The sequence below is a fragment of the Heterodontus francisci genome, chromosome 38 (genome assembly GCF_036365525.1).
Source record: "Heterodontus francisci isolate sHetFra1 chromosome 38, sHetFra1.hap1, whole genome shotgun sequence".
Classification (NCBI taxonomy): Eukaryota; Metazoa; Chordata; class Chondrichthyes; order Heterodontiformes; family Heterodontidae; genus Heterodontus; species Heterodontus francisci.
In genome coordinates, this window is record NC_090408.1 from 44,429,278 (window position 1) to 44,446,756 (window position 17,479).

Below are 17,479 nucleotides of genomic sequence, written 5' to 3' on the forward strand. Positions count from 1 at the left end.
GTCAGATGCGTCCGCCTGGAAATCTGATGTTGTGATTTGGATCTGGATTTAGTCCATGGCGGGAAAGCACCAAGGCGGCATCACTGTCCTGAAGCGACTGGAGTGAACTTTAATTTGCTGAACAGATACTTATAATACATTTGCGTTCAATTGAATGAGATTCAATGGGGAGCTTGGAATGAAGTGAATGACAGCCAGCCACACGTGCCTTTGGATTCCCGACCGATGAAAGCAGGCAGCATCGAGGCGAGGCCTCAGCGCCAAGACGGGTAGGCAGCCATGACCAGCACTGCACAGGGGAAGAGGGCGGAGCAGAGGCCATTGTCGGCCTACAGTGCTCTGCAAGGGGGGGGGCGTACATACATACGATCATTCAAATTAGGAGTGAAGTAGGCCATTCGGCCCCTCGAGCCAGCTCCGCCATTCAATAAGATCATGGCTGATCCGTTTGTGTCTCGAATTCCACACTCCCATCTACCCCCGATAACCTTTGATTCCCTTGCCTGACAAGAATCGGTGGGCCGAAGGGCCTGTTTCAGTGCTGTATCTCTCTATGAACCCGCCTCCACCGCCTTCTGAGGCAGAGAGTTCCAAAGTCACACAACCCTCTGAGAGAAAACATTTCTCCTCATCTCTGTCCCAAAAGGGCGACCCCTAATTTTAAAACATTGCCCCCTAGTTCTGGACTCTCCCACAAGAGGAAACATCCTTTCCACATGTGTTGCCGGGTGGCATTACTGGGTGGGCGTGTTGCCTGGTGATTTGCATGGTGTCCATACTATTAGGTGAAAGGGTTGACTCTCAGGCACTGAGGGCCATAAGCGAGACAGCCGAGAGGAGTAGCAAAGGCAAACCCTAACCCTAACCTCCTCTGCAAGAACACTGCTCTGTAGGCCCACTGATCACCTGGCATGGGTTTCATACCCCTTGTCTTCTAGGACCCCCCCCACCGGCATAATGCAGCGTCTCCGACCGAGGGAGGACCAGGAAGCAGCTGTGCTTGCCCGTGAAACTCACGACGAGAGCAACAGTAACCAGCCCTGCCAAGAGGAGCCACCTGTGCCAGTGTACCACACTCAAATCAGCTACCTCCAAATGTCTGAGCGCCATTGTCAGCGAAGACTATGGCTCTCCAGCAAAGCTGTCACCGACTTATGTGCCCTGTTGCAGGACGAGTTGTGACCTACAGGATTTGGGGGTCATCCTATACCAGTGGCTCTGAAGATCACAGCAACACTAAACTTTTACGCGTCTGGATCATTCCAAGGATCCACTGTGGATATGTTTGGGGTCTCCCAGGCAGCAGCCCACCACTGCATCAAGAAGGTGACCAATGCCCTGTTCAAGAGGGACGGCGACTATGTGCGCTACCAGATCGACCCTGACAGTTAGGCCAAGAGGGCTATTGGATTCGGGGTCATCGCTGAATTCCTCCGGGTGCAAGCTGTGATAGATTGCACACATGTGGCCATCAAGGCTGCAATGGACCAGCCAGCTCCCTTCATCCACGGGAAGGGCTTTCATTCAATCAACGTGCAACTGGTCTACAATCACCGAAAGCATTTCCTGTCAGTGTGTGCCCACATCCTGGGAAGCGGCCACGAGGCCTGCATATTTTGACAGTATCAGGTGCCACAGCTTTTCAGGCCCCCCAGCCCCGTTCGCTGTCAGGGATGGATTCTCAGGGACAAAGGCTACTTATTGAAGACTTGGCTACAGATGCCTGTGAGAAACCTTTGCAATGCAGCAGAGGAGAGTCATAGAGTCATAGTGCACAGAAATAGGCCCTTCGGCCCATCGATACAACACATGCCATGGCTCCAACCGAGCATCCATCAAGCAGGTGATTGGGCTGCTGAAGATGAGATTCTGTTGTCTATATCGATGCGGTGGAGTCCTGCCATATGCCCCAGCGAGGGTCTCATGCATCATTGTGGTCTGCTGTGCTCTGCACAATCTAGCACTGCAGAGGGGGGAGGCCTTGCATGACGATGACATGAGGGCAAGAGGATAACCAGGGAAAGAGTAGGGCCCATTAGGGACCAAAGTGGCAATGTGTGTGTGGAGCCAGAGGACACAGGTGAGGTTTTAAATGATTACTTTTCTTCTGTGTTCACTATGGAGAAGGACGATGTAGGTGTAGAGATCAGGGAGGGGAATTGTCATATACTCGAAGATATTAGCATTGAAAGGGAGGAGGTATTAGCTTTTTTAGCGGGCTTAAAAGTGGATAAATCCCAGGCCCAGATGAGATTTATCCCAGGCTGTTATGTGAGGCAAGGGAGGAGATTGCAGGGGCTCTGACACAAATTTTCAAATCCTCTCTGGCCACAGGAGAGGTACCAGAGGATTGGAGGACAGCGAATGTGCTATCATTACTCAAGAAGGGTAGCAGGGATAAACCAGGTAATTACAGACTGGTGAGTCTAACATCAGTGGTTGGGAAACTATTGGAAAAAATTCTGAGGGACAGGATTAATCTCCACTTGGATAGGCAGGGATTAATCAGGGATAGTCAGCGTGGTTTTGTCAGGGGGAGATCATGTCTAACAAATTTGATTGAATTTTTCGAGGAGGTGACTTGATGTGTAGATGAGGGTAAAGCAGTTGATGCAGTATACATGGACTTCAGTGAGGCTTTTGATAAGGTCCCACATGGGAGATTGGTTAAGAAGGTAAGAGACCATGGGATCCAGGGCAATTTGGCAAATTGGATCCAAAATTGGATTAGTGGCAGGAGGCAGAGGGTGATGGTCGAGGGTTGTTTTTGCGATTGGAAGCCTGTGACCAGTGTGTACCACAGGGATTGGTGCTGGGACCCTTGCTGTTTGTAGTGTACATTAATGATTTAGACGTGAATATAGGAGGTATGATCAGTAAGTTCGCAAATGACATGAAAATTGGTGGTGTCGTAAATAGTGAGGAGGAAAGCCTTAGATTACAGGACGATATAGATGGGCTGGTAAGATGGGCGGAGCAGCAGCAAATGGAATTTAATCCTGAGAAGTGTGAGGTGATGCATTTTGGGAGGACTAACATGGGAAGGGAATATACAATGAATGGTAGGACCCTAGGAAGTACAGGGGATCAGAGGGACCTTGGTGTACTTGCCCATAGATCACTGAAGGCAGCAGCACAGGTAGATAAGGTGATGAGGAAGGCATATGGGATACTTGCCTTTATTAGCCGAGGCATAGAATATAAGAGCAGGGAGGTTATGATGGAGCTGTATAAACGCTAGTTAGGCCACAGCTGGAGTACGGTGTACAGTTCTGGGCACCACACTATAGGAAGGATGTGATTGCACTGGAGAAGGTGCAGAGGAGATTCACCAGGATGTTGCCTGGGCTGGAGCATTTCAACTATGAAGAGAGACTGAAAAGGCTAGGGTTGTTTTCCTTGGAGCAGAGAAGGCAGAGGGGGGACCTGATTGAGGTGTACAAGATTATGAGGGGCATTGATAGGTTAGATAGGAAGAAACTTTTTCCCTTAGCAGAGGTGTCAATAACCAGGGGACATAGATTTAAGGTAAGGGGCAGGAGCTTTAGAGGGGATTTGAGGAAAAATGTTTTCACCCAGAGGGTGGTTGGAATCTGGAACATACTGCCTGAAGGCGTGGTTGAGGCAGGAACCCTCACAACATTTAAGAAGTATTTAGATGAGTACTTGAAATGCCATAGCATACAAGGCTACAGACCAAGTGCTGGAAAATGGGATTCGAATAGATAGGTGCTTGATGGCCAGCACAGACACGATGGACCGAAGGGCCTGTTTCTGTGCTGTATAACTCTATGACTCTATCTCTCACCATTTGCCAGGAAAGAGGGAGATAGTCATACTTTGCAGAGAGATCTACATGACAGTTCTGCTACCATCAGCCCCTCGTCCCCTCCTGGGGTTTCCTATATAGCTCATCCTCACGTTCACTGTTCGGGGAGTTAATTGGGGTGAGCTGTGAATGAAGGTGGCCAGTGGGCGAGATGCAGCCATGCATCTGTCAGCACATTTACAGTGCCTCCCTCCCCATCTCCCGCTTCCTCCTGTGTAGATATTTGTAAACGCTAAAAAGAAGTATGGAGCAGCCACCTTGGCAGAACAAAGGAGGTCATTGACTCCCTTCCATCACTGTACCCATGTCCAGGGGGTGACCCCATGGCTGCTGGCCTCCTCAGCTATCTTCATCCAGGCTTGCTTGCTCAGGCGGGAGGACCTCCCGCTTTTCCCTTGCAGCCTGGAGGAGAATTTGGAGGGAGGGTTCACTAAACTGTGGGACCATCCTGTGTCTTGCCTCTGCCACCCCGCAGGGCCATCTCCGGGAGGCGGGGGGTCCAGAAGTCACTACAGCAATGACGTGAGCAGACAACAGGAAACAGCAAATGACTCAAAGGCAGCAATGCAAGCAGGGCTTTAAATATGGCGCCAGCACCTGCTCCAAAGTCATCCAACGCTGCATTCGGCACCCCAAAGCCCGCCCATCTCACGTGATTGGATGGGTCCTGTACCTCCATTATGATAATTGGCCGCCTGCTGGGCCCGCCACGCGTGATGAGTGACAATGACACCCGGGACCCGCGATGGGTTCACTAAGTTCAACCCATCGTGAGGGAGGTTCCTGAGGGTGACACTTCCTGGAATCATGTTGATGCATGAAGTTAATAAATCATATGCAATCTGTACCGGGAGAAAGCAGTGGGAAAATGATTTAATAGAAAATGTAAAATGGAATTGGATGGCCAGGGCAATGACCCATGGCACAGGGTGCCCAATCTGACTGCTGCCCTGAGGGTAGGTACCAGCGACCTGAATTTCACTGCCACACACCCTCCCAGCGGCAGACACAAGGCATCATAGGCACCGATATTTGACCCAAGTATGTGTGCTGCATAATACAACGTAACCCAGAGAAAAGGGTCAAACTCAAAGGGCATTCATCAGAGGAACAAGAAACAGGTATTTGAGGAGGAGGTTTAACTCTATCTAGTCAATAGAGTCAGCTGGGAGTCTCTGTCACACAGCCATTTCCACTGCTTTGACCAAGGGTTTTAATGTTAGGAAATTCCTCAAGTTACAATCCGGACTCGCATCCGCTCCATGTGGCTGGAAGCTCCAGTGAATCCCTACTTCGGGGCTGGGGGCGGGAGTGTGAATGTTCTCCTAGGTATTGCCCCAGCCTCATTCCCCCTGTGTGCTCCTCACTCACTGTGTAAATGGGGGTGATCTGCACCCCTGTTTTGGAACCACATCCACCTCATTCACTCAGTGCAAAGAAATACCGAGCCAGGTTCCTGGGGAACTGAGTGTAGGAGGGAAACCTCCAATCACCCCCACCCCCTCCTCCTCTTCCAAAGGGGCAGCTGGAACTTCCAGAGTGGCAGGAGGTGCCTGGAATCCAGGGAGATTCGGATCTGTTTCCAGCCCTTCTGTTAGGGTCTAGGATGTGGCTGATCCGTGTGAAACATGCTCATGTTGGTCCTGTGTTTCAGTCCCTTTAGCTCCAACTATCACCAGGACAGCAGTGGCAAGCTGCCAGGACGCAGCCCTCATTGAGTGGGAATCTGGGAGCAGGAACCCTGGACATTCCTACACTGTGGAATTCTGCCAAGTCTGCAGTGGCTGTGACTGGACTGAATCTCTCACAGAGTGAGTAGTGATCACATCACTCAGGCAGCAAAACAATCATTAAAATAAAACCAGGGTAACATGAACCTTCCACAATACGTCTGCTTCTGGTATAGTGTCAAAGGGCCAATCATCCAACCCTCCGCCGTCTGCAGAACTGGAGCTGCAGCAACCCCCAAGAAATTAGTGGGTGATGTCCCAACACCCCAAACCCACAATGTTACCCAGAGTGACCACCTCAATCACATCCATCCCTGGCTGGAGTGACCCGTGTCAGGTCTATCCCAAGCCCGAGTGACCCCCTGATTCAGGTCCATCCCTGGCCGGAGTGACCCCCTGATTCAGGTCCATCCCTGGCCGGAGTGACCCCCGGTGTCAGGTCCATCCCTGGCCGGGGTGACCTCTGAGTCAGGTCAATCCCAGGCCGGAGTGACCCCTGATTCAGGTCCATCCCTGGCCGGAGTGACCCCCTGATTCAGGTCCATCCCTGGCCGGAGTGCCCCCCTGATTCAGGTCCATCCCTGGCCGGGGTGACCTCTGAGTCAGGTCAATCCCAGGCCGGAGTGACCCCTGACTCAGGTCCATCCCTGGCCGGAGTGACCCCTGACTCAGGTCCATCCCTGGCCAGAGTGACCCCTGACTCAGGTCCATCCCTGGCCGGAGTGACCCCTGACTCAGGTCCATCCCTGGCCGGAGTGACCCCTGACTCAGGTCCATCCCTGGCTGGAGTGACCCCTGACTCAGGTCCATCCCTGGCTGGAGTGACCCCTGACTCAGGTCAGATTCAAGGTGTGTTATTTCCTGAATTTAATTTGTGTTGGTGGAATGTTCTTCCAAAATGCTGCTTCTTACACTGAAAAATGTTTTTTTTTTTCGAGGTCTCTGACTGGGATAACTTCATGTAAAACATTAGTTGAACTGGAGCCCAATGAGAATTATCTTTTCTATATCAGAGAGCTGAATGAAGGAGGCTGCAGTGAGAGGAGTTCACCCATAGGCATTCGAACCACAGGTCAGTATCTCGACAGCCCCCGTGGCTGTGTATCTGGAGACTGTGACACACTTCTGAGATTACATCGAGATTTAGAACTGGCTCTAGCTCTGCAATATCAATAAGTGAGACTTACCTCATATCACATTATTTTTCTAATACGTCTACGTGAGCAATGTATAGTCATGAACGTTTAGCTGGAGATCTGAATTTGCTCTGATGGACTGTCTGTCTGTCATAGGTACCCAGCTTTATCTGAATGAGCAAACTGCACATCTCTCACTGTCGATACTGGAGGATGGATTGACGATTGTTTATAACGAGGAAGGTGTCCTCACTGACCCTCTGACCTATGATGACAGGTTTACAAGGTGAGATGCTAAAAAATAAACATTTCAGCTCCCATGCCCCTGACCTGCAACCACTGATTGGATACTGGGGTAGGAGAGCCCATATGTATGAGATCGTCTCTGCTACATTGCTGAGTGGCTATTATTCAGATGTTAAGTCTTGACAGTGGGCCAGTATGTAGCACCCACACTATTGGAACAGGTATTTGAGCTCTTATCATAAGGTGACACTTTGGGTCAGTACTGAGGGAGTGCTGCACTGTCGGAGGGTCAGTATTGAGGGAGCGCTGCACTGTCGGAGGGTCAGTATTGAGGGAGCGCTGCACTGTCCGAGGGTCAGTACTGAGGGAGTGATGCACTGTCGGAGGATTAGTACTGAGGGAGTGCGACACTGTCGGTGGGTCAGTACTGAGGGAGTGCCGTTTGTCGGAGGGGCAGTATTGAGGGAGTGACGCACTGTCGGAGGGTCAGTATTGAGGAAGTGCTGCACTGTCGGAGGGTCAGTATTGAGGGAGCGCTGCACTGTCAGAGGGTCAGTAGAAGGAGTGCTGCACTGTTGGATAAGATGTTAAACCAAGGTCCTGATTGTCTGTTCCAGTGTTTCAGGTAGACAGTGGAAATTAGTGACATGATTGCAAAGAGAACAGGGCAATCTCCTGACCCACATTCCTCCTTCATCCAAAAATCAGGTTAACTGGTCATTCATGTCATTGTCAGTTTTTGGCATTTAACCTACATACCATGTCACTGGGCTTCAATGTAATTCAATGTGTGAAGGGCTTTCAAATATTTCTTCTTCTCTTTGGCCTCCTTGTCTCGACAGACAATGGATAAGCGCCTGGAGGTGGTCAGTGGTGTGTGGAGCAGCGCCTGGAGTGGCTATAAAGGCCAATACTAGAGTGACAGGCTCTTCCACAGGTGCTGCAGATAAAATTGGTTGTCGGGGCTGTTACACAGTTGGCTCTCCCCTTGCGCCTCTGTCTTTTTTCCTGCCAACTGCTAAGTCTCTTCGACTCGCCACATTTTAGCCCTGTCTTTATGGCTGCCCGCCAGCTCTGGCGAACGCTGGCAACTGACTTCCACGACTTGTGATCAATGTCACAGGATTTCATGTCGCATTTGCAGACGTCTTTAAAGCGGAGACATGGACGGCCGGTGGGTCTGATACCAGTGATGAGCTCGCTGTACAATGTGTCCTTGGGGATCCTGCCATCTTCCATGCGGCTCACGTGGCCAAGCCATCTCAAGAGCCGCTGACTCAGTAGTGTGTATATGCTGGGGATGTTGGCTGCCTCGAGGACTTCTGTGTTGGAGATACGGTCCTGCCACCTGATGCCAAGTATTCTCCGGAGGCAGCGAAGATGGAATGAATTGAGATGTCGCTCTTGGCTGACATACGTTGTCCAGGCCTCGCTGCCATAGAGCAAGGTACTGAGGACACAGGCTTCATACACTCGGACTTTTGTGTTCTGTGTCAGTGTGCCATTTTCCCACACTCTCTTGGCCAGTCTGGACATAGCAGTGGAAGCCTTTCCCATGCGCTTGTTTAATTCTGCATTGAGAGACAGGTTACTGGTGATAGTTGAGCCTAGGTAGGTGAACTCTTGAACCACTTCGAGAGTGTGTTTGCCGATATTGATGGATGGGGCATTTCTGACGTCCTGTCCCATGATGTTCCTTTTCTTGAGGCTGATGGTTAGGCCAAATTCATTGCAAGCAGCTGCAAACCTGTCGATGAGTCTCTGCAGACACTCTTCAGTGTGAGATGTTAAAGCAGCATCGTCAGTAAAGAGGAGTTCCCTGATGAGGGCTTTCCGTACTTTGGTCTTCAAATATTTCACAGAGCTGTAATATGTTAGTCTCCAGCCAGATGTGGCTAATTTTGTTTATGAGAACAGGAGTAGGTCATTCAGCCCATCGAGCCTGCTCCGCCATTCAATACAATCATGGCTGATCATCCACTTCAATGCCTTTTTCCCACACTATCTTCATATCCCTTTATGTAATTGGTATTTAGAAATCTGTCAATCTCTGCTTTAAACATACTCAATGACTGAGCTTCCACAGCCCTCTGGGGTAGAGAATTGCAAAGATTCACAACCCTCTGAGTAAAGAAATTTCTGCTCATCTCTGTCCTAAGTGGCTTCCCCCTTACTTTGAAATTGTGTCCCCTGGTTCTAGACTCCCCAACCAGGGGAAACATCTTAGCTGCATCTACCCTGTCTATCCCTTTAAGTATTTTGTAGGTTTCAATGAGATCACCTCTCGTAGAGAATACAGGCCCAATCTCTTTTCACAGGACAGTCCCACCATCCCAGGAACAAGTCTGGTGAACCTTTGTTGCACTCCCTCTATGGCAATAATATCCTTCCTAAGGTAAAGGGACCAAAACTGCACTCAGTACTCCAGGTGCAGTCTAACCAAGGTTCTACAGAATTGAAGCAAGACTTCACCACTCCTGTACTCAAATCCCCTTGCGATAAAGGCCAACATACCATTAGCCTTCTTAATTGCTTGCTGCACCTGCATGTTAGCTTTCAGTGACTTATTGACAAGGACACCCAGGTCCCTTTGTACATCTTCACTTTCTAATCTCTTACCATTTAAGAAATACTCTGCACATCTATTCCCCCTACCAAAGTGGATAACCTCACATTTTTCCACATTATATTCCATCTGCCACGTTCTTGCCTACTCGCTAAGTCTGTCCAAATCCCCTTGAAGCCACTTTGCATCTTCCTCACAACACACATTCCCACCTAGTTTTGTGTCATCCGCGAACTTGGAAATATTACATTTGGTCTCCACGTCCAAATCTTTGATATATATTGTGAACAGCTGGGGCCCAAGTACTGATCCTTGCGGTACCCCACTGATCACAGCTAACGCGAGAATGACCCGTTTATTCCTACTCTCTGTTTTCTGCCTGTTAACCAATCCTTAATCCATGCCAGTATATTACCTCCTATCCCATGTGCTTTAATTTTGCTAACCAACATCCTGTGGGGGACTTTATCAGGTTAGTAAATGATTAGTAAATAAAAATAGTAACACTGTCATTGGTCATGTGATTCTAATAATCATTCACACGGAATAGACGTGTGAACTTTAACCTTTTCATGCATTTGTTGGTAAAATGGTGAAATCAGCAGCAGAGTGTCTGAGTGTGTTATTGCACGCTGGTATCTGCTGCTGTGTAAAACAAGCAAAACTCCAGACTTTGCAATGCAAACACAGAAAATATTGGATGCAAATAGGAGCCATTACAGGAGTGGGGAGTAGCTCTGGGAGGTCTGGGTGGGGAGACTGGATGGGAATTGGGATGCATCTCCTGTGGCTAGTCGCTGGGTTATATAAGCACCAGTCTCTCCTGGCCCACTATTATTAGATCAGTAAGTCATTGATCGGTGTGAAATCACTGTTGGCTAACACTGTGACCTGCTCTCATTGGTAGCTGTGCTGCTGTCATGGGACAGTTAGTGCCGGTCCGAGGAAAACATTACTGGGAGGTTGAAGTAACGGAATACACAGAGTACAGGATTGGAGTCGCCTCCACGAACACCCCGAGGGACAGCTATCTCGGCTCAAACATCACATCCTGGTGCATGAGACACACTCTCACGCCATGCAGGTATATAGTGAGCACAAACTAATTCACTCACACCCAGTGTCCGAAACACCACTAACAATTAATCCTTCACAAGTCATAACTTTAAAACCCTTTTTCTACCACTTTCTCTGAATTCTTTGAGATATAAATGGTTTAAATCGTGAATAGCGAAGTCTGTATTCTGGGAATGTTTTGGATCCATCAGCTTCTGCCAGCCCTGGTTAATGAAGCAGTGCTCCTGTGACAATGAATGAAAATTTAAGAGGTAGAATTGAAGAACCCCCTTTATTCCACATTATTCTTTCATTAAGGCCCTTACAGCAGTTACTGAAATCCTTTCCACCTCCCATCAGCCGGTATTCCTCCTTGTTTGCCCTGGATCATTACAGCAGCAGTAGGTTAGTGATCAATACACAGTGAGCTCACTGGTAAACTTACCCCAAACAGCCCCAGTTAGGACCTACTCCTCCCTTCCACTCACTCACTCATTATCTCTCGCTCTCTCTGCTGGGAATGGAGAACCCCTCACTCTCACTCACTGTGGGGAATGGGGAACCCCACACTCTCACTCACTGTGGGGAATGGGGAACCACTCACAGTCACTGTGGGGAATGGGGAACCCCTCACTCTCACTCACTGTGGGGAATGGGGATCCCCTCACACTCACTGTGAGGAATGGGGAACCCCACACTCTCACTCACTGTGGGGAATGGGGAACCCCTCACTGTGGGGAATGGGGAACCCCTCACTCTCACTCACTGTGGGGAATGGGGAACCCCTCACTGTGGGGAATGGGGAACCCCTCACTCTCACTCACTGTGGGGAATGGGGATCCCCTCACACTCACTGTGGGGAATGGGGAACCCCACACTCTCACTCACTGTGGGGAATGGGGAACCCCTCACTCTCACTCACTGTGGGGAATGGGGATCCCCTCACACTCACTGTGGGGAATGGGGAACCCCTCACTCTCACTCACTGTGGGGAATGGGGATCCGCTCACACTCACTCACTGTGGGGAATGGGGAACCCCTCACTCTCACTCACTGTGGGGAATGGGGAACCCCTCACTCTCACTCACTGTGGGGAATGGGGATCTGCTCACACTCACTGTGGGGAATGGGGAACCCCACACTCTCACTCACTGTGGGGAATGGGGAACCCCTCACTCTCACTCACTGTGGGGAATGGGGAACCCCTCACTCTCACTCACTGTGGGGAATGGGGAACCTCTCACACTCACTCACTGTGGGGAATGGGGATCCCCTCACTCTCACTCACTGTGGGGAATGGGGATCCCCACACTCTCACTGTGGGGAATGGGAATCCCCACACTCTCACTGTGGGGAATGGGAATCCCCATACTCTCACTGTGGGGAATGGGGAACCCCTCACTCTCACTCACTGTGGGGAATGGAGAACCCCTCACTCTCACTCACTGTGGGGAATGGGGAACCCCTCACTCTCACTGTGGGGAATGGGGATCCCCTCACTCTCACTGACTCCAGGGAATGGGGATCCCCTCACTCTCACTGACTCCAGGGAATGGGGATCCCCTCACTCTCACTGACTCCAGGGAATGGGGATCCCCTCACTCTCACTGACGCCAGGGAATGGGGATCCCCTCACACTCACTGACTTCGGGGAATGGGGTACCCCTCACTCTCACTGTAGGGAATGGGGAACCCCTCACTCTCACTCACAGTGGGGATTGGGGAACCCCTCACTCTCACTGTAGGGATTGGGGAACCCCTCACTCTCACTCACAGCAGGGAATGGGGATCCCCTCAATCTCACACTGTGGGGAATGGAGAACCCCTCACTCTCACTCACTGTGGGGAATGGGGAACCCCTCACTCTCACTCACTGTGGGGAATGGGGAACCCCTCACTCTCACTCACTGTGGGGAATGGGGAACCCCTCACTCTCACTGTGGGGAATGGGGATCCCCTCACTCTCACTGTGGGGAATCATCCCTAATTGCTCGAGAAGATGGTGGTGAGCTGCCTTCTTGAACCACTGGAGTCCTTGGGATGTTGGTCTACCCACAGTGCTGTTAGGAAAGGAGTTCCAGGATTTTGACCCAGTGAGAGTGAAGGAACGGCGATATAGTTCCAAGTCAGGACAGTGTGTGACTTGGAGAGGAACCTGCAGGTGGTGGTGTTCCCATGCAGCTGCTGCCCTTGTCCTTCTAGTTGGTAGAGGTTGTGGGTTTTTGAAGGTAACCAGAATACTTGCTCTCACCCTGACTCTCACTCTCGCCCTCTCATCTTGCTGGGAAATAGAGGATGGAACCATATATCACGTGACCAAGCAAGTGGATGAGGGTAAACCAGTGGATGTGGTGTACATGGATTTTAGTAAGGCATTTGATAAGGTCCCCCATGGTAGACTTATGGAGAAAGTCAGGAGGCATGGGATAGTGGGGAATGTGGCCAGTTGGATTAAGAATTGGCTAACTGATAGAAGGCAGAGAGTGGTCTTAGATGGTAAATACTCAGCCTGGAGCCCAGTTACCAGTGGCGTGCCGCAGGGATCAGTTCTGGGTCCTCTCCTGTTTGTGATTTTTATTAACGACTTGGATGAGGAAGTCGAAGGGTGGGTCAGTAAATTTGCAGATGATACAAAGGTTGGTGGAGTTGTGGATACCGAGGAGGGCTATTGTCGTCTGCAAAGGGACTTGGATAGGTTGCAGTGCTGGGCTGAAAAGTGGCAGATGGAGTTTAACCCTGAAAAGTGTGAGGTCGTCCATTTTGGAAGGACAAACATGAATGCAAAATACTGGGTTAACGGTAGGGTTCTTGGGCATGTGGAGGAGCAGAGAGACCTTGGGGTCTATGTGCATAGATCATTGAAAGTTGCAACTCAAGTGGATAGGGCTGTGAAGAAGGCATATGGGGTGTTAGCGTTCATTAGCAGAGGGATTGAATTTAAGAGCCGTGAGGTGATGATGCAGCTGTACAGGACCTTGGTAAGGCCTCATTTGGAGTACTGTGTGCAGTTCTGGTCGCCTCATTTTAGGAAGGATGTGGAAGCCTTGGAGAGGGTGCAGAGGAGATTTACCAGGATGTTGCCTGGAATGGAGAATAAGTCTTACGAGGAAAGGCTGAACATTCTAGGCCTCTTCTCATTAGAAAGGAGAAGGATGAGGGGTGACATGATAGAGGTTTATAAGATGATCAGGGGAATAGATAGGGTAGACAGTCAGAAACTTTTTCCCCGGGTGGAGCAAAGCGTTACAAGGGGTCATAAATTTAAGGTGAAGGGTGGGAGATATAAGGGGGATGTCAGGGGAAGGTTCTTTACCCAGAGAGTGGTCGAGGCATGGAATGCCTTGCCCGGGGAAGTTGTTGAGTCAGAAACTTTAGGGACTTTCAAAAGGCTTTTGGATAGGTATATGGATAAAGGAGAATGATGGGGTATAGATTAAATTGTCCTTGACAGAGGACAAAGGATCGGCACAACATTGTGGGCCGAAGGGCCTGTTCTGTGCTGTATGTTCTATGTTCTATGTTCTATCATGACTGAAGCTATATTTTAGCTTGAACACGTCTGTTCCAGAGCGGCAGGACTGCTTTGCTATTTTTTCTGACACATTTCAGCCTCTTAATATCCTTGCTGCAACATTCTGTGATATTATGAAGTGGAACAGTGAGTTGTTAGCTGTTAATTGTGAGCGTCTTCTAGCAGATGCATAGTCTCATTGCTTAAATTTTTTCCTTTTATTTTAAACCGGCAGGAGTAAGTTTGAATTCCTTCACAATGGGATCAGTCCAGACCTGAGGATCACCATAGCCCCAAAAAGAATCGGAATTCTCCTGGACTATGACATGGGGAAACTTTCCTTCTTCAATGCTGACAACACTCAGCTCCTCTTCACCTTCTCCCAGCAGTTTCACAATCTTGTCAATCCCTGCTTTGCTTTGGAAAGATCTGGCATTTTAAAAATCTGTCATGCGATTCCCATCCCTGAGTTTACAAAATTACCATGAAATCTTCCTTTTTAACTACAGCAAACATTGTATGAGATTGGGTTTTAATTCAAAAGAAAACATCCTTTAAATGTGTAATGCTTTTCATTAATAAGTCTAAAATATGCAGATAGTTTGAGGGGGTCTGCGGGTTTGCAGTGTCACACCTTTACCACCAGAGAGACCCAGTGTGTGCTTCCCAATTCATTCACTTCCTTGGCCCTGCCCTCAGCTTCCACCATCCTCTGCTATCTTCATCCATTTTTGCCGTCTGGTTGTCCAGACCTAATCTTGGTCCCATGCAATGGCCACACACAAGAGTTATTGGATAACAAGCAGGAGCGGGAGCTTTTACCCAGGGATTCTGTGGCTGATTTTAGCGTTTCCTACCACTGCCCTGGAGATCAGCAGCTCCTTGTCTATCAAACACTCTGCTTCCCCTGGGAGCATCTGTTAATTTCTAGAAAGGTGTGAATAGGAGTGAACATTGTCTGACACAGTGGTGGCAATCAGTTGGACAGTGTGACTTACAGCAAACCGTCTAAAGTGTCTATTTAAAAAAAGTCTCTACGAACTACAGTAAAGTCTCCTGCTAAAAGCATGTTGATCTTTCCAGCAAAATGTAGTGAGTGGGAGGGTAGTTACATTATACAATTGTTGTCGGCATGAACAATTCCAGTCATTTACAGCAGAATGGGCTGCATGTGATTGACAGGGAATTATCCAATCTTCTCCATTCTATCCAGGAAAAGCAGTGTCACTATAAATTAACAATGTGGGATTATCCAGCACCTTACATTTGCTGAGAGTTCAGAGATGAATCCATGTTTATGAGTCGTGACAAACCTGTTTGATACAAAATAAACAGCAACTAAGAACTAAGGCAAATGCAGTTTCATTAAAAATGGAGGTGAATGTTCAGGAATGAGGTCAGTCGCAGATAAGCTTATTGCTTTAAAGATCCTGTTGGAGTAATTTTTTCTGAGCAGTTTAATGCTCCCTCCGAGTACAGTGGTGGGGGGTGAGGGGAGGGGGTGTGGAATTACACTAAATCCTGCTGTTATACCTGGACTTTAGACCACCAGGTCAAAAAGTCACATTGGAGGGGGGGATTAAGATTGGTGCCACAGGAACAGCAGGAGGCCATTCAGCCCCTTGTGCCTGTTCCACCATTTAATTAGATCATGGTTGACCTGGACCTCAACTCCATTCACCTGCCTTTCTTCCATATTCATTGATAATTTTACCCAATAAAATGCATCAATCTCAAGTCTGGAAATTTTCAATTGACTTCCAGCATCCACAGCCTTTTGGCGGAGAGTTTTCCCGACTTCTACTAGGTTTTATCTGAAGTGCTTTCGGATTTCCCTCCTAAACAGCCCTAATTTTAACATCTTGTTCTGGATTCCCCCACCGGAGGAAATACTTTTTCTACATCTACACGATCGAATCGCCATCATTTTAAATATCTAAATCTCCCTTCAACCTTCTGAATTCAACTGAATACAAGTCTAGACTGTGCAACCTGTCCTTATAATTTAACTCTTTTAGTCCTGGTATCACTCTGGTGATTCTGAGCCATATCTATCCTTCCTTGGGTGTGGTGCCCAGCACTGAAATCAGCAACTGAAGCATAACATCCTAACTTTTGAATTCAAATCCCTTTGTGATAAAGGCCAAAATTTTGTTTTGATTACTTTTTTACCTAGTCACTAGCTTTCAGTGATTTGTGTACATGATTCTCAAATCCCTCTTTCCCCAAAAGCCATCCAGCAGTTTGTTTAGTATTTCTCAGGAAATTGTTCCAACATTAAGAACCGTATTGGCAAAATCAGGTACAGAGTGCTACATGTTTTGTTTCAATTGACAACGCAACTAAAATTCATGGACCGCATGATAGTGTTTGCAGTAACTATACCTAAAATCTGTGGGGAAAGCCCCCCCAACCTGCCCACCTTTTGTAAGGTCAAGCCCGATTACATTAAGCCAAACTCAGGTTCTTTTAAATGTAACTACAGGTCACTTACAATTTTGCACAAGTTTTAAAAGCCACGCGTCCAGCTGTGACCACATTTCGCAACCTGGCCACAACAAGTGATATTCAAAGGCAGATACCAAGCTGCTGTTTCATCTGTTGCTCTGCCCCTGGCTCTGGCCCTAACCAGGAACTGGGAGATGGAAGTGACTGATGTAGTGGTGCACACAGTGGCGCAGTGGTTAGCACCGCAGCCTCACAGCTCCAGGGACCCGGGTTCAATTCTGGGTACTGCCTGTGCGGAGTTTGCAAGTTCTCCCTGTGACCGCGTGGGTTTCTGCCGGGTGCTCCAGTTTCCTCCCACCGCCAAAGACTTGCAGGTGATAGGTAAATTGGCCATTGTAAATTGCCCCTAGTATAGGTAGGTGGTAGGGAATATGGGATTACTGCAGGGTTAGTATCAATGGGTTGTTCTTGGTCAGCACAGACTCGGTGGGCCGAAGGGCCTGTTTCAGTGCTGTATCTCTAAATAAATAAAATAAACAGATCTGTCTCTCTCACCCACTGCAGTGAAGTTAATCTCAGTGCAGGATATTTCTCCAGCAATAACCCAATACCATGAGTGAAAGTGTTAAAAATGACACCAATCTTCATAACTTAAGGGGGTAATGTAGTGCTTTTCTAAGCTTTGACCCTTGAGAAATAACCCTTCCTCTACTTTTACCAATGAAATCTGTACAAAATGATCTGATCTCTGTGGATGGGACAGGCTCTATATCACAGTTTACTCAAGTGGCAAGTTAGTTGTCATGGGTGGAGAGGTGACGTTACCGTGTAAAGCAGGAAGCAAAACACACCAAGCCTAGTCCAACTCATCTTTCCATGGGTTAGAGTGCTGTACCAATACAGACCTGTCACAGATTACCTGCCCACTCACTTGAGTAGACGACCCTGCAAGTACAG

The 17,479-nt window shown here is 48.7% G+C and overlaps 1 protein-coding gene across 2 annotated transcripts in view; it reads left to right on the top strand.

Annotated features, from left to right (window-relative positions):
* Positions 1-15,564, top strand: part of LOC137352599 (fibronectin type III and SPRY domain-containing protein 2) — a 44,290-nt gene extending 28,726 nt beyond the window's left edge. For both annotated transcript variants that reach the window (XM_068018297.1, XM_068018298.1), the window contains 5 exons: positions 5,484-5,640; positions 6,498-6,631; positions 6,852-6,981; positions 10,415-10,591; positions 14,310-15,564. In XM_068018297.1, coding sequence (XP_067874398.1) covers positions 5,484-5,640; positions 6,498-6,631; positions 6,852-6,981; positions 10,415-10,591; positions 14,310-14,562 — 851 coding nt within the window. In that variant the 3' untranslated portion in view covers positions 14,563-15,564. The remainder of the gene's footprint in view (positions 1-5,483; positions 5,641-6,497; positions 6,632-6,851; positions 6,982-10,414; positions 10,592-14,309) is intronic.
* Positions 15,565-17,479: the final 1,915 nt, after the last annotated feature.